At 40.3% G+C, this 27922-nt stretch overlaps 1 protein-coding gene across 7 annotated transcripts in view; it reads right to left on the minus strand.

Moving 5' to 3' along the window:
- Positions 1-27922, minus strand: part of CELF2 (CUGBP Elav-like family member 2) — a 386209-nt gene that overhangs the window by 95770 nt on the left and 262517 nt on the right. For all 7 annotated transcript variants that reach the window (XM_026868456.1, XM_026868453.1, XM_026868452.1 and 4 more), the window contains one exon: positions 10210-10292. In XM_026868456.1, coding sequence (XP_026724257.1) covers positions 10210-10292 — 83 coding nt within the window. The remainder of the gene's footprint in view (positions 1-10209; positions 10293-27922) is intronic.

The raw sequence follows: 27922 nt of genomic DNA on the forward strand, positions 1-27922 counted from the left end.
GCACCTTCGGAAGAGAAATTTTCCACTTGCTGCAACTAGTAATGGTTGCAAGTGGGGTTGGGTGAGCATTCCTAGAATGAATGACAGAGGCGATGTATTCATGAGATTCCCTGATACATTGCAAATTCCATTTGCAAAGAAGCAAAGTTGCTTATTCTAACCCCTGCTTGCCTATCCCCCCCTCCTGCAACTGGAGATAGCCCATCTCTGAGTTACAATAGGGCGAGGGCTGGGATTGACTGCAGACTGCTTTAATGCCACTCTTAATGACAACTTGTGAAGATTAGGAAGTTGTCAGAATCAGATATCAGCAAAAGCTCCAGCTTGCTTTGTGAAGTCAGTCTGAATTAATTAATGGGTAGCTTTCCTTTGATATCGCTTTGATATTTGGCTGCAGCTGGATAAAAATCAACCACAAAGGAAGCTACATTTTGTTTACCACTGCTTAAGACTGTTTAGTTCAATGTTTTTTTTTTTTCTTTTGCAGCTTTTGCTTTTTTAGCTTCCCTGGCACAAGGCAATAGAGATAGGCTTTTGCTAATAAATGGAGTTATGGTGGCATGTTTTTCAATGACTGCTTCTCTCTGCTCCTGGAAATACTCAGGCTACATTCTGGGATCAAAGCCATTACTGATTTCAGCAAAGCTGCAAGTGAAAAAATGGATCGTTCCAAAAGTAAGACAAACATTAGATTTGCCCACTGTGGTACTGCTTTTCCTGTTAAAAGGTATTTAGCACTTTAGTGATATTTGCTCTCTGTTTTAGAGGGTGCTGATCACCCGCTCCATACACTGACAGTCTGAAATACAAGCTCTCCAATTCGGAGTCTTCCTTAACTTGTCAGGGTGGGAATTCACAGTACATTTTGTGTCTCTAAACTGTTTGGACATCTACCATGCCAATCAGATGAAGGCGTCTGTACCCCAAAGAGGTGCTTGCACCCAAATGAATCCCTATTTCTATCAGCCCCAGTGACCCTGCTTGGCAACAGGAGAAAGGATTGCTCTGTACGCCACAGGGGAAGAGGAGAGAAAGAAGTGGTTCTTCCAACTAAGCTGATGAAAATGATAATTTCTTCCAGAGAAGGAACAAAAAAATCAATTATCTCTCTAGGTCTGCAAAGAGTATTTTTAATTAGGTAGAATATAATTGCCCAAAGTGTGTTATTAGAGCAGGAGGTTCAGTCAAGCCACCCAGTTTCACCTGGTTTTCCAGGGCATATTATGGGGTTTCTAATGACCACAGAGAGGACAGAACTTACGTTTTCTCACTCACCCTGTATGTTGTCACATAGAACAGCATGGTGCATCTAAACAGTGTGATTCATTATCCAATTGAGATGGGAGAAAGCTACTAGGGATGCCTCAGCTTCCCGCACCACCATGGGAGTACAAACACTAAATGAGACAACATTGCATCCCTTCAATAGCAATGCATAGAGCCACAGACCACACAGCAGAGGTCTTTGTGAAGCAGCACAGCTCACGGGGTTGGACACAATGGCAGAAGGATGCTGAACAAACAATCTCTCTGTTATAAACATGCCATGAAGCCCAGGCTCTTTAGTCATAACATAACTCAGATCCATGGACGCCAAACACTGCTATCGAGGCAGGTAAATGGCATCCAAGGGCATCTCTAATGATGTTACTTCCTGATGCCTGCAACATTGTTTATGATTTGCCTTTCTAATTTCACTATTGTAGGAGTAGTCAGACAGCTAGGAAGGCTCCCTGAACTAGTTTTTCATTACGAAGACAATTTTAATAGCTTGTGTCATGGTGCTAATGAGGCTGACTGAAGCACCTGTACTTTCTGTTCCGGATAACAGAAAACAGCTAACACCAGCAGGAGGATAAATAGCTGTTTAAGAGAGTGCCTGGACTATTATCCTTAGCTAAGCATCCTGCCTAAATCTTGGTGAGCTTTGCAATCCCCTAGAGTACTCCAGTGAGGGCCTCTCATTTTTGTTCCGTTTTCCACTCTGAAGTGCACAGCTCCAGTCAGTGATTTCTGGGTACTCAGATTGAAAGTGATACCCTGTGAACAGATCCTCCAGCCTTGCTGAATAAGGTGTTCTAAGTTGGACATTAAATTCTGGAGGCATTTTGAAAAGTGATGACCTCAACTGTCTGGAGTTACAGAAATTAGAGGTAAAGCCCAGTGACACACACCAGAACAGTTTGGCCTTTTGAGGATGGGCTTCACATCAGGGATTTTTTCTGAGATTAAGCCAGTAGTATGCGTTACTTAGTTTCCATCCCAGTATTATTATACTGCAAAGCTGTGCAAAAAACCAGTCCTGAACTACTCCAAAAGAGCTATCTAAAAAAGCTAGCGTGCATTTAACTGCATTTGCAGCTGGGGTAATGTGCTCTGGCTTTTCAGCAGATCTGCTACACCAGGGAAAGTCTGATATGAATGTCTAGGATCTGAAAGAGCTCACTGATGGCCATACCCTGTGCAGCTTTGCACCCTCCTGACATACCCCAGGGGGTAGGCTGGAGCCTCACTGCCCAGAGTAAGGCAGATCAAGGTTTAGCCTCCTTCTTCCAGTGCTTCAAGTCAATGGATCTTCCCTATTCTTGGAGGGTATCTTCCAAACATTTGAAGTTTTTCCAAATAATGAAAGTACTTATTAGAGCATGGACTCATATCCAGCTATCACAACTCTTGAGTCACTGCCCTCAGTACTAGGCACCCACTTGTTTTCTCCTGATCCCATTAGAGTTTAACATTTTCATATAGAGTGGAACAGCTTCAAGAGGAGAAATGGTGACCTCCAATCTCAACTAAGTCCAGTGGTGAAGACTCCATTAGGTCAGTTCAACTTAAATCCTTACAGCAAACAAGCCAGAGAGGATATGAACTGCATTGTCCTGTATGGCAGAAAGCTATCCTAATGCTAAGGCTGTATGGGAAGATGAATCTGCCCCCCCATCCTTCATTGAGAAAAAGGGACAACATACTTATGAACTCTATGTTTTGCTCAGTTCAGACTAGTTATTTTCACTTAGTCAATGTTCCCCTCTCCCTACACGTGCACAGCACCCATCATTCTGCCATTAAGCAGCAAGTTCAGCTACTTATCACAGGAGTTTCATTGGGCTCCTAAGTCACTTTTTGCCATTTTATGAATTCAGGTCTGATAATCCATTCTGTGTTTCACAGTAATGGTAGATGCAAATCCAACCTTTCTAATAAGGCACCTGAATTTAATGCAAATACTGTTTTTTCATTTAAGTGGCAAAGTCAGTGCAACTTTTTTTGAGGGGCAGAGGTAGAAGTGGTGCATTTGCATAATAAAAAAAAATCACTTCTTCTGCGCTGGACAAAATGTATCGTTAAGTGGTTTCATTTGCATAGTATTTTAAAGCAAGAAATGGGCCAGCTTCCCTTTCTCAACATCATGCAATGTCTTATAGCTCAGTTCCTAGGAACAGGCGCTCCCTGGGAATCCTCTGCTTTCCCATCTGGTTATTTTTATCATTTAAACAGTTCTAGACTTTCTGGATCCTTCATTAAACAGCATTTGGCCATGCTATATGAGTACTGAATTAGTTTAATTTGTCATCATAAATCAATCCCTCCAGACCCTTAACTAACTTAACTGCTCTTTGAATTCCCTTTCTGTTTGTCAAAATCTCTCAAAGTCACTGATATCTCATATTCAGGCTATTATTCAAGTCATATTGGGTGATTACCTTTTTATTACAGGTAATTTTTACATAATGTTCATATAGTACTGACAACTCATAAGGCCTAAAGCAGAGAAGGGAACTGGATATTAAAACGCTACTCCAGAAAGGAGTGTGCCAGGATATTAATTAGAAATGAGCTCATAATGTAAAGTGAAAATCAGAAATGTATTTGTTTTTTTGCTTCTTGTTGGAAAAATGGTATTTTATCAGAAAGTGAATGTGGATTCGTAGTAAGTTATCATGGATGCCTGCACTTTGAAACAGATTATTCTGAAGGTTGAATAACCTGCTAAACTGATTCAGCACAGTGCTGGGATTTCTCTCCCACATTACAACCCCTCAAGCCCCGTGCCCCCGGAGGGGCCATGGTGCTGCCTTGCTGATACATGTGATACTGATACCATGGCACATAGCAAGACCAAGTGTGTTTTACACTCAACGTGAAACCTGAGCTGGTCTACAGGGGCGAGGGGAAGTCCCAAAGTAGACTGGCATTATGCCGATGACTGTGAGCCTGATGGGGGGCAGAATGAACCCTACTGTGAATGGACACTGAAAGAGAAGAATGATCTAATTTCCTCTTTAAAAATCAGTTTTTCATATCCTACATCCCTAAATGGACCCTGAGGTTACCTTACAGCCAGTGCAGAATATTGAGGGAAAAGTTCCCTCTAAAACAGTCTTGTTTCTCTCTCACGTAAACAGCATTTAATAAAACCAGTAGTGATTCTTACAATGGAAAAACTGAAAGATCTTTCCCTCAACATCTAGCAAAAAAGGAAGCCACTAATATTTTACAAGACAGATCCTACAAACTCTACCTTGATGTTAAACTTTTAAGAGCTTTCTCAAAACTGTATTTCTCTATTGTTAAAACCTTAATTAAATAAATTAATACAGCTAATGTCCTAATGTCATCCCAGAACCTCAATACAAAGGGTTTGCTGCTGCTTGGAATCTGTTTATCTCACTTGAAATAAGAACCACATAAAACATCAGTTTGTTCAACATACAGGAGTGCTGAGACCTAAATCAGCGTGGGCTGTAAAATATTCCTGTGAAAAAAAACCTTAGCTATGAGGATATATGCCAAAAATGTAGGCAACAAATAATCATTGCCATGTCAGATGAATCATAGAATTATTTAGGTTGGAAAAGACCTTTTAAGATCATCAAGTCCAATGCTAAACCTAACACTGCCAAATCTACCACTAAACAAATCTAAATCTAACTTCAAATACAGAACAAAGACTCCAAAAATGTTTTAGGTGTAGATTTTACAAATGGATTCCCATGGATTCCTGACTTCAAATAGCTTCTGCATAAGATGAAAGGTGTATTTATTCAGCAGCTGGGCTCCAAGTATCCAACCAACATCTGGTGCTCTTGTGTTACCTACCTGACAGCTCTTGCCAGGAAATCCTACCAGATTCACTAGTTAGCAAAACAGAGCACATTCTCGTTTTAAACTAATGAACTTTAAAACTAAAACAAACAAAAAATGTCAGTGTCACAAAGGCAGCTAAAGCAGTCCCTGCATACAGCTCTTCAAGGTTTTCTCTCCATACAGAAGCCAATTTTCATTAAGCAGCAAATTAGAGCTCGGGAAGGACTAAGATTATTATATCTAACTAAAGGTACAGAGTAAATTTAGATGAGAGGAATTTATTGGATTATTTTGTTTGGGGAATACAACTTAAACACCTCTAGCAAAGCCATGAGATTCTTAATGAAGATGAGACTAGTTAATGCTTCAGTTCTACATCTCATCCCAAAGAAGCACATTTCTAAGATCATTATTACAGTCAAGTTGAGGTTTTCCTTCTTCTCCCTTCTGCCTTTTGAAACAAAATCCAAACCAACGTCCAAGAAAACCTGACCGTAAATTGAATAATACAAACTGCATCCCTATGAGCTAGAATATGAGCTATGTACTTGTATGACATATTTGAAAAGACACATCTGGAAATTAATGTTGTTCATTTATGTCCTGGTTTCACCTGGGATAGAGTTAATTTTCTTTCTAGTAGCTGGTATAATGCTGTGTTTTGGATTTTGGATGAGAATAAAACATGTTGATAATACACTGATGTTTAGTTGTTGCTGAGCAGTATTTACACTAAGTCAAGGACTTTTCAGTTTCCAACACCACCTTGCCAAGGAGGAGGCCGGGGGGCACAAGAAGCTAGGGAGGGGACGCAGAAGGGACATCTGAACCAAACTTGCTGAAGGGATATTCCGTACCATGTGGCATCATGCTCAGCATATAAAGCTGGGGGGAAAGCTGGCTGGGGACTGCTGCTCAGGAACTGGCTGGGCATCACTTGGCAGGTAGTGAGCAATTGCACTGTGCATCACTTGGTTTGTATATTCAAATTCTATAATTATTGTTATTATTATCATTGTTATTATTATTATCGTTATAATGTTTATTATTATTATTATTATTATTATTTTCCCTTCCTTTTCTGTTCTATTAAACAGTCTGTATATCAACCCACAAATTTTATGTTATTTCCAATTCTCTCCCCCATCCCACTGGCTGGGGGGGCAGTAAGGAATGGCTGTGTGGTGTTTAGCTGCCTGCCAGGTTAAACCATGACAATTTACAAGACAGAAAAGCTACTCGTGATGCCAGCACCAAGTAAACAGAAGAGAACTGTCCCCATTTCATTGACATGTATCATATGTATCTATATGTCTGTATTTCTCAAACACTGTAAATCTTCTCTGCCTAGTAGCAATCCTACCATAACAAGTGATATCTAAATACATTTTGGAGGAAAGATAAAAGCTCCATTATATGACAAGGAATATTATGACTAACAGAGAGATTATACTAACTATGAGTAAAACAAAGATGTTTGATCCTACTTATGCTGAAAGTTTTTAAAAATTTTTAAAAAATCTTTTAAATGAATTTTATCCTCAGAAAAATGATTAAAACCAAAAAAGCCTTGAGATGTCAGCTGGTGACATGTTTTTCTTCTTTATCTTTCTTTTTTTTTGTTGTTGTTGCTGTGAAAAAAAAATCTGAGAAAATACAGCAAAGTGCATCATTAACTTCTTATTAATTTTATAATACAAAGGCAATTCAGTTAAAATAGTGGTGCTGCAACTTTAAATTACAGAACTAGCTTGGTATTTAATGAGAGATTTAGCACAGCAGGGTTTCTGTTAAATTAAGTTGTGCCTTCACATCACAGTGGGAAAACAGGTGTATATTGGTTTAGAATTATGGAAATGTTGACTAATTCCAAGGCTTGTAATCAAACAGCAAGGCACCCTGCAATATTTTTTTCCAAGATTCTGCATTAATCATTTATGTCTGGTCTTATTTTCTTCATGTCCACTAAGAGGGTGCAGCTCAAAAGAGCAGATAGAGTTTTCATGTTAAGGGTGAGGTCCATGCAAAAAGTAGATACAGAAACAGAACACTGCAGCTTTGCTCAAATACCTACCCAAATTAAACCGAACGTGCAGTCTTGGAAGGGGGATAAATTTCACACTAAAAAACCCATTTTTTTGGCTTCACCAGTGCTGATCCAAAAAATGCTTACCGAGCCACATGGAACAGGTCTGCATTTAAGAAACGAAGAGACTAAGCTCAGTAATAATCTGGCCTCTATCATTTAATGAACACCGAGGCACCCCCCTCCACGCCCCTGCAGCAGTGTGGGTTATACCTGTGCACAGGTAACACGCAGGCGAGCTCCAACGCCGCAGCATCCCTGCAGGCCCCTGCTCCTGCAGCTGCCATCATTCCTTACCTCATACTAATAAATCACCTGCCTTTGCCTCAGATCTTTTTCCTGGGCTATTTAAGGATGCCTCTTATCTGACATGTGCTGGTATTACAGTAACAGTGGAAGGCATGGATTCTTTTGTTTCCAGGAGACACCTTATTACTGAACCTCCTACATACCATATCTCGTTTACTGGAAGCAAGCTGACATTTGATGCCCAAATGAACCTGATCCAAATTCATCCCTTGTTGTAACTCTGCCAGAAGATTGCTTCCATTTGCTCTGACAATGTTTTGCACATGGACCTATCCACTACCAATTCCTGCTCGCTCAGTGAAAGCTGCTTAGCGGGAAAGACCTAACAAAATGGACATTACTAAAATTCATACAAGGAGAATCCCGCTGTGTGAAGTGTTTTCAGCATGTGTGCCACACCTTTAATGTGTGCTTAAATTAAGTCGTTTTGGGAATGCACAGATGCAGCATAAAGGTATCCGACTATGCTGAATCTCAGCATACAGCATGTGCAAAATATAGAATCTGTTATATAATATATGCTGAATCGTTCTCAAAGAGAAGTAATGGAGTTGCTTTTTTTTATTAGATGTGTCCCTTTAAGAAGTAGGTATAACAACTTATCTCAAAATCTTAATATCTTTGGCAGTATCGGGAATATTTTTAAAGCCCAGGCCCCAGAGTCATGGGAATGTAATTTTCACATTTCCTTAAAAGAAAAGTTTGTAGCCTCACAGTCAGAACAGAAAAACACAGCTTGAAAAGTTTTAAATGACAAAGAGCTAGGGGTATCATTAAAAAAAAATATTTTTTTTATTAAAAAAAAATCAAAAGATACAGTAGTCTTTTTAACTGCTACATGCTTGTTAGCTGTACAAAAGCAGAGGAGAAAATGATGCCCTGCTCAAGTAAGATGCAATGCAGAGCTGAGCCGGCTTTGCCACCTGTACGTGGAGAGGTCAGGGAAGGAGTCTGCCCTTCTGAGTCACCTGCTGGGATAACTAAGATCTCTCAAAACACAGCAGCCAGCTCATGGGGCTCAGGGAAGAACAGAGGAGCAAACGAAAGGACCCTCTCTGCTTTTAAGGGAAGCGATGTATAGATCTTGTGGTTGATCTTCAGTGTAGGGTCCCACACCTTACCTGGACCCAGGGATGCTGGCTTGGGCAGGGTGCTGCTTCAGCAGCTCAGGACCACCTCTGCCGATGTCCATCCTGCCTAGCCAGTCAGCACAGCCATTTGATTCAAAGCATGTCGGAGAGCAATTACACAACGAGTTGGGTTAAGTGCAACATTAGCTACATTGGGTGAGAGATCATTCATCCAAGGGCTTGGCATTTTCTGGCAGTGGGGTGGGAACCAACAACTGGGGTTGCAGATGCTGAGATGCAACCTGAGTTCCAAAGGGAATCATCCCTCAGAGCCTTCCTTTCTCTCTGAGGATGGCACATCCACCCTCTAAACCCTCAAAAGCCAAGCCTGCCACTGGGAGGCTTGTAAGGTCTTGATACTGTCCCTTGAAAGCACCAGTTGCTGGAAAACATCACTTGAATGTGAAGTGCCACAACTATTCTTTTTATTTTCCTGTAGCTAGCCTACCTCTGTGAATTTCCTACCACCTATTCCAGCATTTTCATTTACAAGTGACAGAGGAATCCCATTTTATCTTGGTGAATTAGCAGGACTCATGGGTAACTATCCAACATATTTCTTTACACTGGTCATTTCCATGACAAATGAGGTGGCTTTCCTAACAGGAGTTGCATAAAGTGAGGTGGCAAGATGTGAATTTTTCAAACACATAATGTCCAATTTCACATACAGCATGTAGGAACTAAAGGAGATATTGGCCATATAACTGTCAGTCTAGTCAATGTTCTATTTATTTATACGGTGTGGTATACATTTATTTATTTTTTGTGTCTGTAACCATACACTACAACCATATACTTGAACATAACCCCTACATCAAGAGGGAATATATATATATATATATATATATATTTCCTTTTCCATGTCCAAAGTATTTGGTTACATTCAGCAGAAGAAATGAAAACATTGGAAAAAAGATTTCAGAGGTAAGTCATGGAATTACAACCTATATACTTCTCTCTAGTCCTGTAACTCAAATCTGAACTACTGTAGGATAACGTGAGCTACAGTTTGTACAACACAACCACAACTGTTCCAAGCACCTGTGTGATGTATCAGTGAGAACAGGTTGCTGAGAAGAGGTGGTGGCAGGGAACTGGATGACACTGTGCTGTGTGGTACCACGCTCTACGGTACCCTGATGTGCAGTCACCACACTGATGCAGTCAGGTTATTTAGAAACCACGTGGATAAAAGCTGCATTTAACAAAGTTGACTGTATTTTGTCTTTTACTATTCTCTCCCTTTTAAAACTAGAAGCCCCAATGGTGCAGTGTTTTTCTGCCATGTTTTTTCCTCCTCCCTCCCCCTTAAATCAGAAAAAAAAAAAAAAGAATCTACATTGCAATTCAGTAACTGCTTCTAGTCAGCAGGAATCAGCACTGTTTCCAGCCAAGGGACTTTCTACAGAAGAGCAACTGCCTTTTGAGATGATGCCATTGCTACAGGACTGGCACCATTACAGGACAGACCATCAGGTTAGCCACCCTCCCTTTAAGAGATCAAGGTCATTTGGGGCACCAAACAGCATCTTGAGCAAACGGGCTATTTTTCTGGCAATAAAATAATGAGGATCAAAAAGTAAATGTACTCACCCCAGGTAAAGTTTTAATATTGTGCAGTGCATTCTGTGCCTCAAGAGCAGCTTTCCTTGTATAAAATGTTACGAAACAACAACCTATAGAGAGAAATGAAAAGCTTTCAGAAATTAGTGAGTATGATTTGTGAGAGTACAATAGGGAGGGAGAAAAAACAGTGGTTGAACAACACATCAGGAAAGCTGGAAATGTGAATTATCATGAGGCTGCCTGAATGACATGAATAAAAGAAAGCTTGTATGGTTTAAACTAAAAAGTCACCCCCTGTGCATTGCATCTATAGCACACCTACATTGTTAGTGAACTGTAATCACTTAGAAATTAAGTTAACCAAAATCCAATTGGCTTTGTACAGTGTAAATAAGGTTACATTTTTCTGAAGGCTCCCCATTATACTTGGAATATAAGCAACATGGCGAGCTCAAGCAGCAGGAATTCATTGTTGCATCCCAGGCAGAAAATCAGGTTATAGCAGGACCTTATTTAAAGGGTCTTATATGTAAGAGCTGAGGTTTGTTCCCCCCGATTTGAAACCAGGTAGGACTGGAGGCAGGACACTCAGCTGCAACAATGAAAAGTTAGAGAAGAATTTGCCACTGGTGGGGTAGTGGAAGCTGCTGATGGTTCACAGCATTAAGTGAGGCTCTGCTCACCCTTCATCTGTCTAACCGTCAGTAAAGCAGGCAGTTTTTGGTTGCCTTCATCCTACAGTTTTCCCTTTGGCAGCACGGTCCAACAGAGTGGTCTGTAGGTCCAAACACAGCTTGTTGCCACTTTCTCCACTGCAAACATTTAAAATAACCCTTCCACAGCACACGCAACCTAGACAGCTCAACACCAGCCCCAGGGCGAGGTCAGGGCTCACAGGCAGATCCTCAGGGAAGAGCTACAACCTGCCAGGTGTGGGACAAAGAGACAAGGGCCATGATTTGACTTGCTGCAATCTGCAATGGCCCACGGCAATGAAGTCTGCTCCGAGGCATGAACAGGGCAGGAGTGAAGAGGTTACTGTGGGAGGACCTTGCACCCACACTGCAGGGGGGATGCTCAACACTATATCCCAACTTGTGACTTCAACTTTACTTCCAGTGGGAGGGAAACCACTTGGAGAGCGACTTTCACACACCAATGTGCGTAACACAGGTATAGACACAAGGAAGATTCACACTTAAATAGCTCCCATCCAGCACAATATATCAGTGATGTAGGAACATCCTTAGAGGCTAATCAGTTGCTACTCTGTCCACAGGGGAAATGCAGTGGGGCTGAATGCAGCCCTTGTCCCGGGGATATGGGCAGCCCCGTCGCATTAAGGAGAGAACCCCAAACTCCTTTAGAGCTCTGTGGCTGCAGATGGGGTGCTCAGGGACCCAGCTGCTATCGGGAGAGGGAAAACATGCTGGGTAATGCTCATTTGGAGATAGAAGTGGCTAGTGAAACAAAAACTCACTTTTATGAAAGAAGATGATGCAGATTTTACTGATGACCAGACAATAATCCTACTCCCTTAATCACAGACAGAGATTTGTTGCAACTTGGAGCATGACAGATAAAATAATCTATCCTTTGGGCAGTGAGCAAAGATGTTGCTTGCACTGGCTCCCTCATGTTGACCAAGGTGAAACATCACATGGCACCTGAAATGCCTGCTTTCGTTCAATCCTCACAGCATCCCCGTAGCAGCAAAAACCTAGGAGAAAGCGTGCACAGGAGAGCACAGCTAGCAAACACGTGGAGGTGGTCTGTACCACACCATGGAAGGAAGGGCTGAATCCAGAACGTGCCCTCCACTGCCTCTCACTTGGCTCAGGCTGTGCCTTATACTGTGAACACTCCCTGCGGCTTTGCAGCCGGGCCAGCGACAACCATTACCTCTAGAACAAGCGAAGGTAATCATGTATTCCCAGCTGGAATACAGTGAGTTTATCCCTAATGCAGCAAAGCACTTGCAGGCAATGCAATACATGGACAGGAAGGTAATGCAGACTTAACTCAGCTGAGAGAAACATTTTTCATACTGCCAAGAGGTTCCTTAAAATTTCACAGATTACTATAGAGACAGTTTAATAATTATTGCAGTGAGCCAAATGTTGTTTGGCAGGGATGAGTATTACAGACAGACACAGCCTGTTAAGATTTGTGCTTTCTGTGAGTATTTCTAAATCTTCATTTCCACTGGAAAAATCTGCAAATTTACACTATTTTACTTCAGAATGAAAATGGGAAACAAATTCAAATTTGTGCCATTTAATAGCATGACTTTGAGAAAACATTGCCAGCCAGCTCCAAAGTCTATCTTTTATTGTTTCTTCATTTGGTTTATTAGCTTTTTAATATAAATATTTTTAACCAGGAGAGAGGATTCAGAGTGGAAAATATCAAGCAGTAGACATCATATTGCAATTGCGATGTCCTTTACCATGGGTCTGAAGAGTTACATTTTAGATTTCAGCTCTGTGGGTTTATTCTGATAAGAAGTTTGAAATCTATTGGTTTATCATTCTTGGCACTACTTGAAAGAACTGCACTTGAAAGATGAATATGCTGTGAAATACCCTTTAACTAGACGTTTTTTGGAAGTAATAGCACAGGAGAGAAAAATGTCTCTGTGAATGAGGGCTGGGAGAAAACAGTAGCTTAATGGGAAATGTGCAGATGTTTTAGGCAGGTCACTGGACCCTTACAAAAATGGAGACTTCTAAGCTCACAGACTGACACCCCTGAAAATGCACAAGGATAAAATCTTTCACTGGATTCATTTTGCTTGTATCTTCTTAAAAAAAAAAAATCACAACAAAACAAGAGATGGTTTGCTGTTGTTTGAGAAGAGCATGGGCACCAGATGTTGGTAGCTGATAGTGACGCTATCTGCTAAAGAGGTTGGGCTGGACTTAAAAAAAAAAACAACGAAAACACAGAAGAACAGAAAAGGCAAAAGTGCACATGGTCCTGAAGGAAACACTACAGCTCAGCCTATGGATTTCCCGAGATGCTTGCTGCTAAGTATGCAGCTGCAATGAGCTGGCTTTGAAGATGCCTCCAGTGTAAAAGCCCCTTGCCTCTGTACTACCTCCTGTAGGAGAAAGTACCAAATTCAGAAATTCAGTCCTTTCTGCAGAAATATCAGAAAGGAAGAAGCCTGTAAAAGACAACACAGCTAATCTGTGCTTTAGGACTTGTAGCTGGCACCTGCTGAAAGACAACTAGGAAATGACTTTCCTTCCTCCATTTTCCCTAAGAAAATATAATAGTGCTGAAGACAAATCAATGACACTGCTAGAAAAGAAAAAGTATGTTTCCTACTAAGGAAAGGAAAAAAACCCCAAACCCAGCCCTCCTCTCTCCAGTCCCATGCACACATAATCTTGGCTTCGTCACCAACAAACTTGACAGTAGCATGAGCCACAACTAAACTTTTCTGATATCCAAATAACTCAAAACCTGACAATGATAACTTTCTGCCCTCCTAGCCAGGATGACTTAAAAGGTGAACTGGTTTGTGGACGTGGTTCTGCCAATCCTCAACAGCCTGAAATACAACACAGTTTAACTTCATGTGGGTTGGTATCTTCTCAACCAAAGGAACAAGAGCTTGTGCTTCTAGTCAGTGCCTCCAAAGCAGCAAATCTGCATTTTGGTAAGCTGGTTGTGCTCTACTTGGAACCGTATTTACTACAGCGTAAGCCATTTTTTCTTTGTACCTAGAAAAAATACTGAATGAATCATGCGGATCCCTACAGTCCCTTAAGGACATCAGCAACAACTTCATGGCTATCCTGCCAGATGCTTGAACAGACTGAATAAAACCTGCCACCCCGTGCTGCACAGCGTCTAATAGCAACAAATGGGATGCCTGAGAAACAAAGGCAGAAACCAGCCCTACTTCTCAAAGCATCTGACAAGAAAACGCTGCAGTGTGTACACTACAATGCGCAACTTCAACATCTCATTAAAAAAAAGGGGAAAAGATCTCTTATTTCAGCTTGTTTTCTCTTTCTCTCTCTCTTTTTTTTTTTTTTTTTTCTCTTTTTCTTTTTTCAAAGGAAATTTAGTGCCAGAAAAAGACCTCAAGGTCCCAGCCATTGGGAGAGAGTTGACACATTCAATTCTCCATGACACATTCAATTCACAAGCCCCTGCTCAGGCTGCCAAAGGCACCAATTAGCACAAGTGGTGGAGATTTTATTTATTTAATTTCCACAGAACCCTGTTTAGCAAGACACCGACAGGGGCAAACAGCCTTGTGTACGGCTAGAACCAGCTTTACTTGAGTCACTGTCAAAGATGGCAGCAGCGGATTACATGGGGATTGTGCAGCCACAGCTTCACTTAAGCAACCTTCTAGAAGTTAGGGATGGGCAAAAAAATTAGCAAATGGTGAGGACTGTCACACCACAATACCCATGAATTTCTGCTGACAGCAAACCTGGGTTTGTGGAGGACATTTATGTGCATTGTCAAATTTTACGACAAATTGCAGAGTTTTCCCCATGAAACTTCCAAAAATGCAGTTGTTCTTATGAGCAGGAGGATTTTTACAAAGAGTTGTCAGTGACCTCCTAACAGGACTTTTCCTTCAGTGCAACTTGTGCTCCTACAACCCAAAATAGCCACCTGTGAAACCCTTGCCCCCATCCACCCAGCAGAGCAGACGTGGCTTTGTTAGGGTGTAAGCTACAGCCGTGTGACATCGCGAGGAGCAACATCATGTCATTATTTTTACCACTTTCTCCCAATTCAAACACAGACTAATTACTCCGTGAGAGCTGTTTACATTCCTAATTTTGAACAACTAACAAAAGGAAGCTCTCCTCCAGTCAGAGATGTGGCTTACACAGTCCTTGCTGGCATTTAACGGCACTGGGATCTGTGTAAGAGGCTTAATCTCTCAGCCAGGATTTCATGCTTGAATGAATACGGCAACCTCCATCTTGCTTTGGGTGCGAAAAAGTCTCTTAGAGTTCCCTAAACTGAATATACAGTTCCTAGGTTAAAGGTACTAGGAATTACACACATGCACCAATATGAGAAAATAATTATTGGACATGGACAGGAATTAAAACACGTCGTTTTATCAGATGCTCTGAGGTTTTGATTTGCTTGAAGAAAAATGTGCTGCAATTTCCCAGCAGTGAAAATTTAAGTTTTGGGAATGAAAGAGAAAAGACATGGGAGAAATAAACCTACTCATATTCATTGGTCTGATTTATGAGTTTCTATAGTTTTCAACTGTCAGAATTTGTCAGTTTGGATCTCTCCTGCGTTGTGCATATTATCACCTGCTGCCAGTATCTGAACCCTAACCATAGGGTATAGAAATACAAGAGCTTATCAGTGCGCCTGCAAAGCCTGCAACAACTTAAAAGTATGAAATTTGCTTTACCTTCTAGACTAATAAAATAAACACTTCAAAACAGCTATAATGATTATCTGATGATTGAACTCTGTATTCTTTTAGCAAGTAATGGAATCCTGGCAGACAAATTCAATTCAAAATACATTCGCATTCAGGACATCAACAAAGTCATCATGTTGCGAATTGAAAATTCCTTTAAAGGCTGCGTTTGAATTCTAAGGGGCTGACAGATCAAGGGACTGAAGGCCCTGGAAGGCTAAATGAGTGAAGTCCCGCTATGTTTCTTTCTTTCTGTGAATGAAGCTCACTTTTGTGTGTGCATTTGCAAGCAGAACAGATGCTGGCTTCATACAAGCTTAGAATCTCAATGGAGACAGTAGCGTCTTGTCAATCCAGCGCAGTTCAAGCTAGTTTAAGTTAAGGAGGATTTATTTTTCTTTTCTTTTTTTTTTTTTTTTTTTAACCTTTTTTTTTTTTTTTAACCTCCAAATGTCCCTCTCCCGATTTCCACATTCACTCTCCCACTATCAAAATCTAAACATTACACTGCGATTTAACAGGGCTGCCTTTTAAAAGGGTCTCTTGCATTCCAGCTGTTCACCCGAATGCTGAAATATGTGCTCCGTAAATCACAAACAGCTGCCTGAACAGTGTGATTTGCAACCAAGCCCACCATGACCTACACTGTCATTTTCCAAACAGCAATGAAGACATCAAAAATTCTCTCCCACTAAAGCCACTGAAAAGACCTATTACTATAGGAGTTCAGGTGTGTGGTTTGGCCACAAGCTTTTTCACATCCATTAAATTTGTGCAATGGGAGCCTTGTCTAGCATTTCATCTGTATTACAGATTTTAGTTCAATTAGCTAACCTGTATGGAAGATACCAGTCTAGTATTAGAAGTGCTTCAGGTCTTAGAGATTTTGGTTGTGTGGCTCGATACAAAAAAAGAGAAAACCAGCAACTGCCTGAATAGCAAATACAGACATTCCTGACAAAGGAAAGCAAAAAAAATCATTTTCAGAAATAAAAATCCCACTATTTCTGTAATTCTGCTGGACAGAAAATGTCTAAGGCAGGGATACATTTTGATTCCTACCTGCACCATCCTCTTGCTCTATTGTATATGGATTCACTCGAGAGGACGATGGCAATGATTCACTCCCGAAGCAATCCCTGATAGAACTGCCATATAGCGCAGAAATCAACCTTTAACGATGCCGCCTCCCAATTAGCTCAGGTTTGCTAATAGTTTGATATAATTGGCACCCTGATGGAAACTGTATTACCAATCCTGTCACCAGCCAGGAAACCGCATTGCTGCTCTAATGACAGCACACATTATAGCGATGCCACTTCTAATATTAATACATTAGCTGAATGTAGGCAGGGGCTCATATGAGAGAAGGATTCACAACCAAGACATGCCAAATTCCACCCTATGCTCTATTTTTCCTCCTGGTTATAACATCCAGGGCGGCAATGCACCAGCCCCAGCATGCCCCGAACCGCCCCTATCGCATTAAAGCACAAATGCTCCAGGCCAGTAACAGCCCTGTAAATGGCCAGTGAAAAATGATCCCATGGAGCTCAATTTTTTCTCTCCATGCCTAGCAAGTTATGACGGCCTTTCTGTTAATTGGCCACAAGTCCTAGTTTGCTGTCAGCCTTCAGCTGCACCGGGGAGCTCTTTTGGAGGAGTCACACTCTGTCATTCCCGTACCCTTGTGAATACAAATGCTCTCTATAAATGTCCTCTGCCTACAAAATGGAAGTGGGCTTTTTTTTTTTTTTTTTTTTTTTTTTTTTTCTGCATTTTCAAGCCTTTTGGGAAAGCAACTAAGAACTAATATGCACCGGTTCGTGTGCCACAACACTTCCCTACCCATTATTATGTAAATTTTGACTAAAGTGCGACACAGACAGAAAAGATATCAAGGGCAAAATTGCCAGAATCTGCTTTTCTTGCTTTCTGAAATAAGCCACTTATATTAAACACTTTTAAATGGCTAATAGCAGTAAAATTATCTGAAGAATTTCAATGTACATTTTTTTCATATAGGACAATGGCAGATTTGCAAATTCCTGAACTCTCCTACTGACTGTGTAATGACTGGGAAGCGAATGGCAAGCACGCTGGTACTCTCTGGCTTACTTTTGAAGAAAGGGGCCAACTTTCACATCTTCAGATTGGTAATACTCATTTGATATTTGCACTAGATGGTGACAAAGGAGGAAGAAAAAGCAGATGCAGAATTAGATTATATACATGGTGTCAGGGTAAATAAATACACACAAATCAGGTTTACAGCATCAAGGCAATTTCATGTCATTACTAACGAATCTGTCCCTAAAGAAACCATTACTGTATGTTGGGATGCAAGCTGAGCTGTAATGGTCTGGGCTCACTAATAGATGAACGATGTCCAAAAAACTCAGAAAAATGCTGCAAAGATACGTGTGAACAGTCAGTGGCACTGGACTCGCACATCAGTCCTGCATCAACACCCTGATCTGTGGGTTGATGAAAACACCACTGGTTTGGCCTGGGATGTTCCTCCTCTGCCAGCCCCTCCAAGCACCCACCCAGCCTAAATCCCTTGGGAGAGTCATTGCTTCCCCAGCCCTGTGAGATGGAAGGCTGTCAGTCAAACAACACCAGCGAGAAAATCAAAGCGGCTGTTCAGCACCTCTCATCGAGATCATGTTTGGTCCATTCACATTTCTAGATCTCAGGGATTGAGAATAATCGGGATCTTATACATCAGTCCATAAAGCTTGCAAAAAAGACCTGCCTGTCAGAGCTTTTGAAAAAAAAGTTTTCAAGTAGGGCAGCAGCGGGAGAGGGTGGAGAGATGGTATTCCAGTCTCTAGCTCTGTGAGGGGTCTTCTGTGGAAAGTCACTGTACTTCCCACCTGCAGAATACACAAAAGAATGTACACAAAATATAGGAGAAATGAGAAATATTTTTTTCTAACTGGAAATCATTTGAAACAAGGCCTGTCACTATGTATATACACTGTATCACCAAGAAATCTTGGATTTGGGGGAGACATCTAAATGAAACTACAAAACAAATAATCACATTTCTTATGCTGCCTTCTCCTCATTTCCCCTTTACCTTTTCTTTTCTTCTTTTCATTCTTATTCTCACACTAATTCTCCTTAATCTTTAATTCACTTTCTTCTTCTCTTATACAATCCTTATCCTTTTCTTCCAAGCAGATGGTCATTGTTTCCTTTTTCCTTGGCCAGATAACAATTACTGATTTGGGTTTACTGGCTTTGAAATGAATTAACATGTCCTCTGTGCAAGTTAACTCCTAAGTTTTTCCATCTGCTAAATGTGGTTTTGGATATAGTAGAGAAAGAGGGTTCAGAGAACAGATGCTAAAAAAAACAGAAATGAAAAATTAAGATGTCCTCCCTTATTAATCCATTCTTACAGCAGAAAATTGGTGTGACACTGTATTTCAATTCAAAAAGACTCTACAAAAATCATGTTTACATAAATTAATGTAGGCAGGGATACATCCCCAATGACATTTCAAAAGCCCTACAGTCTCCAACTCTGATATTCACTAGTAGCAAACCAAACTTCCTAGCACACATATCTTATAGTCCTGGATTTCCTTCTATGTTTTCTTTCACTCGAATGTTTGAGAAAGATCACTAAAGACTGTTTTTCCCTGGTAAGAGTTCTAGACCACAGCTCTCATGAAACATCTAATTGCACTGCAAATCCTGAGAAGCCACTCGAGTCCTAGTTTAACTAGGAGGCAACTCTGCAGTGAAAAATACTCAGAATACTATAATTTAATCATAAAATTATCACTTTAAAATCTTCAAATCTTTGAGAGTGAATTGCAATTTATAATCCTATAACGTCACTGTGAAAAACCTGTGTTCTGTACTGGAAATTATTTTCACTAGTTAAATGCCAACAGCACCTCGGTATGTTGTTAACCACTGGTTAAATGTCTGCATCACCTGGAGGTGATCCTTGACCTCTGCTCAGCCCTGCTGAGATGTATCTGGGGTGCTGGGTCCTGTTCTGGGCTCCTCAATAGAAGAAAGACATGAACATACTGGAGGGAGTCTATGAAGATGACGAAGGGACTGGAGAATCTCTCATAGGAAGAGAGACTAAGAGAGCTGGGACTGTTCAGACTGGAGAAGAGAAGGCTCAGAGGGATCATATCAAGGTGTATAAATACCTGATGGGGAGGAAGTAAAGAAGATGGAGTCTTCTCAGTGGTGCCCAGTGACAGGAGAGGAGGCCATGGGCACAAACTAAAATACAGGAAAAAATAAGGGAAAACATTTTTACTGTAAGGGTGATCAAACACTGGCATGGTTTGCCCAGAGAGGCTGTGGACTCTCCATCCCTCAAGATATTCAAAACGTGCTTGGACACAGCCCTGAGCAACTTGCTGTATGTGACCCTATTTTGAGGAGGGGTTGCATGAGGTGAATCCCAGAGGTCCACTCCAACCTCAGCCAGCCTGCAATTCTGTGAAATGGCAGTGAAGGAACTTCAGTGACTTTTCCACAGCATTCCTGCTAACACAGCTTAACTTCCATCTTGCAAGCTTATTTAACTTAGCAGACAGCATCAGTTAAATTACTGTTTTATTGTACTCATCAGTTGGGAACCAGCTCTCATTCACCAGCAGATTTCACACACAAAATGAATTTTTTCATAGTAAGAACACAGTAACAGAACCAGAGACACTAAAATCTCATCACAGCCCCACGTTGCCACTGACACGCAAGACAGTAAGAATGTCTTGTGTCACTCCTTGTTTTCAGAAATACATCAAGAAATTAATGAATTCAGAAGCTGATACTATGATGCATTTTTTAAGTTACAGTTTATCCAGTCCTGTTGTATCTGACATGATGAAGTTTTGTTTAAATCCCATGCATTCCTTCAGTATTACAAGACCACCCATCCACCCTCAGCCCTGACAGCTCTAAAAGTCTGAGTTTGTGTCTTCTAAGGCCAGTATAGGAAAAACTAGATGTAGCAGTACAAAGAGACAAAAGAGGAAGACATCCAGTGAGAAGGAGTTACAAAAGAAGGTGTAGAGTGGAAAGATTGTTATTGCTGACATTTAGTGAAAACCCGTTAAATAAAGAACAACAAAAGCACAACCGTGTCCCTTACCCAGAAACTTGGCAAGAACAGGGTTGTATGGGTTGGTTTCAACACTTATCTGGATTTGGAGGACTTAGCATACTATTTCTGCAAGAAAATCTAAAATCTGACCTTGGATAATTCACTTCTAGGAAAAGGGTGCTGAAGTTCTTCTGAAAATAACGTTCAATGCCCACCTGAACCTTTCAATGCCTAAATGCTTTTGAACAATCTGGCCTTTAATCTCACTGTGCCCTAGCTTATGCTTGTGAAATAGAAAGAATAAAATGCCCTGAGCTTAAAGGAGTACTGTGAAGACACCATTAAAAAAAAAAAGAAAAAAAAAAAAAAAGAGGAGTTAAAAAGATACTGCAATAACAGCGACATGAGTAACAGCAGAGCAATACTGGCAAGCGCTGCTTCTCTCTAACACGCTGGAGTCCGGCATGCTTCCTCCAAAAGTTTTCTTATAGGAAACAGACGAAATCAATACGAGATATTTGAGCTGCCTTAAGGGGTGCTTAAGCAGCATGGGAAGAAATTCTAGGTTAAATATTGTCTCAAAGTGCCATGAAGTTGAATCAGCGATGACGTATTCCCCCCCAACCCTGTATTTTACTGCTTTTGGCCAAACCACCTAATAGGGTGCTGCATTCTCTGCTGGTCAAAGAACCCACAAAGCCTCCACTCTGAGTCATGATTTGCTACAATATACCCAGTATTTTCAGGAAGCTAATTTTCATCTATTTGAAAACTTTTTTTCTTAGAAATGTGTTACCTTTCCCCGTCTTTAAAACTTGAGACTAAACCCATTGAATACATCATACTCCCTGTTCCATTTGCCCAAAATGCAGTCAAACACTTCCAATTCTTTCTTGACTTCAACATTATCAACCCTTACATATCTCATATTGATTTCTAGGCATTCACAGTTTCACTCTCACAGGGTCACAGTACATGTCAAATCTTTCCTACGCTGTGTACACCTTCAAGCAGTGTTTTATCTAAGAAGCTTCACTTTCCCTGAACTTGTTAGCAGTGACACATCTATTCCCCAATTAAGCTTTTAAAATAAAAATAATAAAAAAGAAATAGAAGAAATTCCTGGCAACTCTTCTAACTTTCTAGTTGGTTGAAACAATTTTATGCAGATGAAGATGCAACTCCAGAGAGCCTTTGAACTTTAAGCACCATCTTTACTTGGCTTTGAACTCTCAACAGGCCCCATGATCTTTCAAAGCAATATACTGTGCCTGCGGAAGCTTCAAACAAGGGGGAAAAAGGCTTGGTTAGAAAAAAAAAACAGCAGAAGATTTTTTTAAAAAATGCTTGATGCTCCTGGAAATAAAAAAAAACAACCCACAACTGAGTGGTATCTGAAGAAGTGTATTCGGCACTCAAGTGTTTCCCTAATTAATTGTTTAGATGAGTGCTAAAATAAATGCAGCAGCAGCAAAGATAAACAAACCACTTTAGTAATAAAGCCATATATTTGTGCAGACACACAAAAATAAATGGCAGCGCTTAATGAGCACAAGAAATGAGAATGAAGAGCACACTTTGTGTGTGGGATCCATGCTTAAAAAGCTCAAGCTCAGAGATATTTGAGAGGTATTTCACAACAGCCCCCCAGCCTGACTCATGCTTGCCCCTTGTACAGTATCTTATTTTCCACAGAATAACAGTGTAAAAATAAAAATTCTTCATCTCCTGATGAAAAATTCTTCAATTACAGCTGATGTTTGACCTCATCTGGGCAGCCTCATAGGAGCAAGGAAAATACTTGTGGTAAGAGATTATTATCCTAGTTTTATTATTCTTCTTCTTCTTTATTTTTGTCTAATGATTAACTAATGTAAAATCAATGAAGGGAGATGCAGAATAGATGTGTAACACATGTACTTCCAAAATGAGAGAATAAAGCTAAGATGATTCATAGAGTCTTTTCCTTGTGACTGGAAAATGAGCTAATGAAGTATAAATACTGAGGGAAAGTGTTATCTTGCAAATCTAGGAAAGCAGTTTTAATAGAATTATAAAACTGTTAGAGGTAGGAAAATTCAGCTAAGCTCCCCTCCCAGAGAGGACAGCATTACGCTTCCACATGTAATTCTTCCAAAGTTTTATCTGGTCCTATCTGTAGATTTCCCAGAATCAGGCTTCCCATAATTATCCTAGCAAACTATTTTGCAGTCTCACAAACATTAATTTTAAAGGCACTTTTCACGCTTGACACTTTCAGCTTTGCTTAATTTCCCACTGCTATTTATTTCTTGAAAACCTTCCTAAATGAAGCTACTACTTTGAAATCTTTGTATAAACAATCTGATAACCAGAACAAACCAGTACAAACCCATGTATCATACAAATAAATATGTTACTTCCCCCCGAAGTCTTAATACAACTGATGGTTTCTTTCTTGCTACTATCAACCATCTATGACCTGGAAAACTGATTAAAAAACCTATTCACCAATATTTAATATCTATTAAGGGGATGGAATATTGAGACTGTGCTGGATGACCCATGGGACATGTCTTAAGTCCTCTAATTCATATCAGTTCAGAGCAGTCCAAACAAGATAGTACTATGATATATAGGCCCTATGGCTCTCCAAAGATCAAGATGTGGCATTTAATCAGATGAAGATTTAAAATAAATCTCCAGCAGCCTGTTTCCAAGTTATGACAAGAGAAATACTTGGCTAGAGAGGTACAGGCTGTATGAAATGATTGGCAACTTATCAGGACAAGAAGAGAAAGAAGCTGGATGATTGGCAACTTAATCAGAGGGAGAAGGAAAAATAGAGAAAAGGAACAAAACGAGTGCCTAAACAGCTATGTGTTGGCTCCTGCGGCTGTCAAAGGTGGCCTTGAGCAGGCAGTGGCAGGAGGGCTTACACTGAAGCTTGTCTGCAAAGTAGATGAAACTATTCAGTGTTCCTTGGCATCAATAGCATGCGGATCCTGAATGTATCTAATCACGTCTGGAGTAGCATGATTCTGTACGGCGTTCTCCGCAGGTCACCATGGCAGCCACAGGAACACATCCAACAGAATATCACGGATGTGCAGCTTAACGGTGCTTCGCTACCCAAAAAACTCATAGAGCTTTAGAACAAAGTCCCCAGTCTTATCTGAAAGCTAAAAAAAAGACAATAAATAAAAAACTCAAGGGGTCCTTGTATAGTATTTCATCTCCAGCCTCTGCTCCTTCTCTGACAAAAGGCTTCCTTTTAATCAGCGTTCATTTTGCATGAAGACCAACCTGAACAATCATAATATTTTGGTAGCAGTATCCTTTAGTTAATGCCACAGTGGGCCCTCGTCTTCTATTCAACCGGTTATTACCGCTTAAAATATCTATGTTAAGCAAAAACTATGCAAACTTTTCCTGAAGAAGAACTGAGGAATGGTAGGTTAGAGGTTAGCTTGTCAAGTGAGCTTTGCAACCATCCGTTCTTACTGGGAACAAGCATTGCTTGGTCTTTTCACAAAAAAAACCACCCCTACTCATAGATGACTTATATTTATCCACAGAGTGCAGTGGATCAACTAAGAAAATAATGTCCTAAAAATGTGAAATTTCTTTTCCCACTTGAGATGGCGAATATGGGAATAATGATGTGCTTGGAAGGAAGTCCTGGTAAGATTGGGACCCATATCTTGTACAATATTTTGGCTCCTGCTAAACCTTATTAGGGCAAATCTTAAGATATTTCCAAGCAATTTGAAATCCTCTATCAGACTGCAGCATTACTCACTCTTGCATTTTGTATGCAAGAAAGATAAACCTTCATGTATAGCAAAATTACTTCTGGAACTGGATATTGCATGTTTTAACTATAATGCATATCACAAGCTTTGACACAGAGATAACTAAGCGATTACTTGTCAACCTCCTCTCATTCCACCAGTCTTAAAAGATAGGATAAAGAAAGCTTTTCATGTGTAACAACAGGCTACATATTAGTCCTGCAGAGTTATTGAAAATGTGGAACTAAATATCAGACAAGCCCAATTTAAAATGATGAAACACTTCTGAATTCTAAAACAATTAGGCTGATTTACAACACATGGCCTGATACACTGCAGGTTTGAATCCTTTCTTTGCTTTTAAAAGGGGACACAGTTTTTCATGCTAGTCATAAATTAGTACAATCAGGATTTATTTATTTTTATTTTTATTTTTTCTAAATACTATTCAAGAGCAACTCCTACACCTACCAAAGGCATTTGTGGAACTCATATTTTACCTGGGAAGATACACAAAGTGAGTTACAGACCTAGGAAAGCCAAACCATGACTATAGCTGAAGAAAAGCATCATCTGCTTTTTCTGTGGCTTTTCAGTGATGCTGTGCTGCAGATTTACTCAAGTTTTCACTATGAGATCCCTCATTTCTGCTTGTAAATCAAGGATGCTGGGGTGCTATGAAAGACTAATCATGTGAGGCTTGCAGTTTTCTTCTCTACTCCTCATGATGGTTGCTCCCAGAAAACACATGCATCTTAAACACTCCTGATCCCACTGAGGTTGAGATTTAAACTAACACTGACATTGGCAATGCAACTCTGCTTGATCATGGTACTAAAAAGTCATTGTCTGTGTTTCAATACCCATTTGATTATTACCTGTGTTTTAAGACAAACAGAAGACTGGAGAAACTCTTTCATTTATCACAAGACAACACTAGCGATGGCAGCAATATTGCTCAAAACCTACTCTGAAGAACATTTTGGCTCCTTTATTATAGAATACTGGAATTTACAAAATAAAACACAAACCAAAAGGTATAGGGCACTTGCAACACTTTTTTAAGGCTTTCACTTTTGCAACACACTTGGACAATGGATTTTAAATGAAAGTTCTGTTTCGCTCTACTTAAGGGTATTAATATTTTAGTATGACTGCATCTGTGAATGAAGACATTCAAAAAGCCATTATGTTTTCAACTTAGGTTAATAATAAGGCTATTTTTCCACCCACTCTCTGGCACAGCTGTAATGTTCTTGGCCTCAAGTGGGAGGCAATGTGGAACAAGGATTAGCAAGATGGATGATATACAACATACAGTGCCAGTTCATATAAAATATTACTAGATTGGAAATGACTGTTTACTGTCTCAGTGATTACATGACCACATTTTTTTTTCCTTCCAAAGAACATACAGTATGTGACGTTCCTCTGTGCCAATAAAGCTTAGTGTATAGCACCTGGGTAATGACAAATTAATTTTTGAGCTAAGCCTGTTGAGGAGGTCAGCCAAAATCTTAGGCAGAGTTTATCCTCAGTACTATTTTACACAAGAGCAAAATGCATCCCTCCCATTCATCAGTATTAACACAGAACAGGGATTATACAACAGAAAATAAATAAAGTGGGGGGACCAAAAAAAAAAAAAAAAAAAAAAAAAAAAAAAAAAAAAAAAGTTAGGACTGTGTGTGTTTACAGTACAGTAATAAAACATCTAAACTTGGAGGAAGGGGGGGGAGTTGGAAACAGCATCCTGTGGTCCACTTCCAAATGAAATTGGACAAAACATTTAGGAATGCACTAAACAGAACAAGCATGGATTTGGCAGACAACAAACTGGATGAACTAGCAGGTCGTTTTTCAGTTAAGTCAGATTTCCAAACCTGAGACCTTTGCAACCTGGAACATGAGATCTCTTGCCTGATCTACAGACCCACCTTTCTTGACCAAGGCCATAGTGGCTCAGCCCTGAGCAGCCAGGGACACTGAGCCCCGGCTCCCAGCATGTTCAGGTATCATCATATCTCAAAACTAGAAAACCATGTGGGTCCAAGTTTTATGTCCTGTCCAGGCATAAAGTTTCTTTTACCACAAAGTCAACATAAGTTGTTTAAATTCTGAGTGCTCATCATTTCCCATCACTTGGACTACTGACCACAGCCACTGCCAAAATATCAGCAATACTTCCACATTTAAAAAATGTTTCTTTAATAATTTTAGTGAAAGAGCACTTTCACGTGGAAGAGAAACAGAAGCATTTTGAAATGGCAAAATAATTTATTGTCCCTAAACAAAGTTTCTCTTAAAAAGCTGTTTGCACAATCCAGACGCCTCTATTTTTCCATGTAAATAGTTTTTTGTTTTAATAAAACATATAAACAGGCTTATATCATTATTCTACCAGCTGCAGATGACCTACATTCACTGAGCAATATATTCCCACAAAAATATTTTCATTGAAATTAGTCTTGATGTTGATGACTCCTTCCCCCACAAGCTAACATCTAGGCACTTGGAAAGGCACATTAGCTACTTCAATAAATAAGATGAGCAATTCTTGGTTTTCTTAACCACAGAGGGCATAAGTGGACGATCTCTTTACATGCCCTGGACAACGAAAAAGACGTTAAGGATTAGAATTTTTCCTGAGTAGCCCAGTGAGAGCAAGCCAAGTTTGCAGGCTTGCTCTTGTCATTTCCAGAGCGTCAGAGTTTCCATGAGCCATGAGCAGTGCCTCCCAGAGTTGGGTCATCAAAGCCTCAGCCCTGCACACCCCAGCCTTTATTTTTATTTATTTATTTTTTTTTTTTCAGGATGTTGTTCCAATACCGTGAGTAACTACCCAAAGTTTGACAAGTCTGCTCCTTTGACATGCTTGACTTGGCAAGTGTAGGAGAAATGCTGTTAGTTGAGAAGAAAAAAAGAAGGAAAAAAGAAAGGGACATGTAGGCACATTCCCTTCTCCTACTCATTCTCTAATGATCTTTGTGTTATTTTCTTTTAAATCTTATTTAAAATTTCAGCCCTTTACAGTAAGAACAGATCGTTGCTTTAATAAAGATGCACAAAGCCCTTTTTGTTGAGGACATGGGTCCAAAACTCCTGCGTCTGGGCTGTGCAGCTTTCAGTGTAGGCATGCTTTCAATCCTTCTCGTTCATCTATGCCATCAGTGTTTCAGGACAAAGATCACTTTACCAATCTGTTTGTACAGCATATTGTACAATCTGTTACGTGCATCTGCAATACAAACAGCAAATGATAATAAGAGCATGTGGATGAGGCTTGAAGCCCCAGATTTTGGGTCTCTGTTATCTGTGGCACACGGACCCCGATCCACAGCAGAGGCAACTGCGCTCCTGACTTGCTGTGTGCACACAGTGTACCATGGGCACTGTTCATGAAATCTAAATACTACATATTCCCTATTAAAAAAACCCCCCCTTCCCCCCACCCCC

Source organism: Athene cunicularia (assembly GCF_003259725.1).
Source record: "Athene cunicularia isolate RWA chromosome 1 unlocalized genomic scaffold, athCun1 chr1_part2, whole genome shotgun sequence".
Taxonomy (NCBI): domain Eukaryota; kingdom Metazoa; phylum Chordata; class Aves; order Strigiformes; family Strigidae; genus Athene; species Athene cunicularia.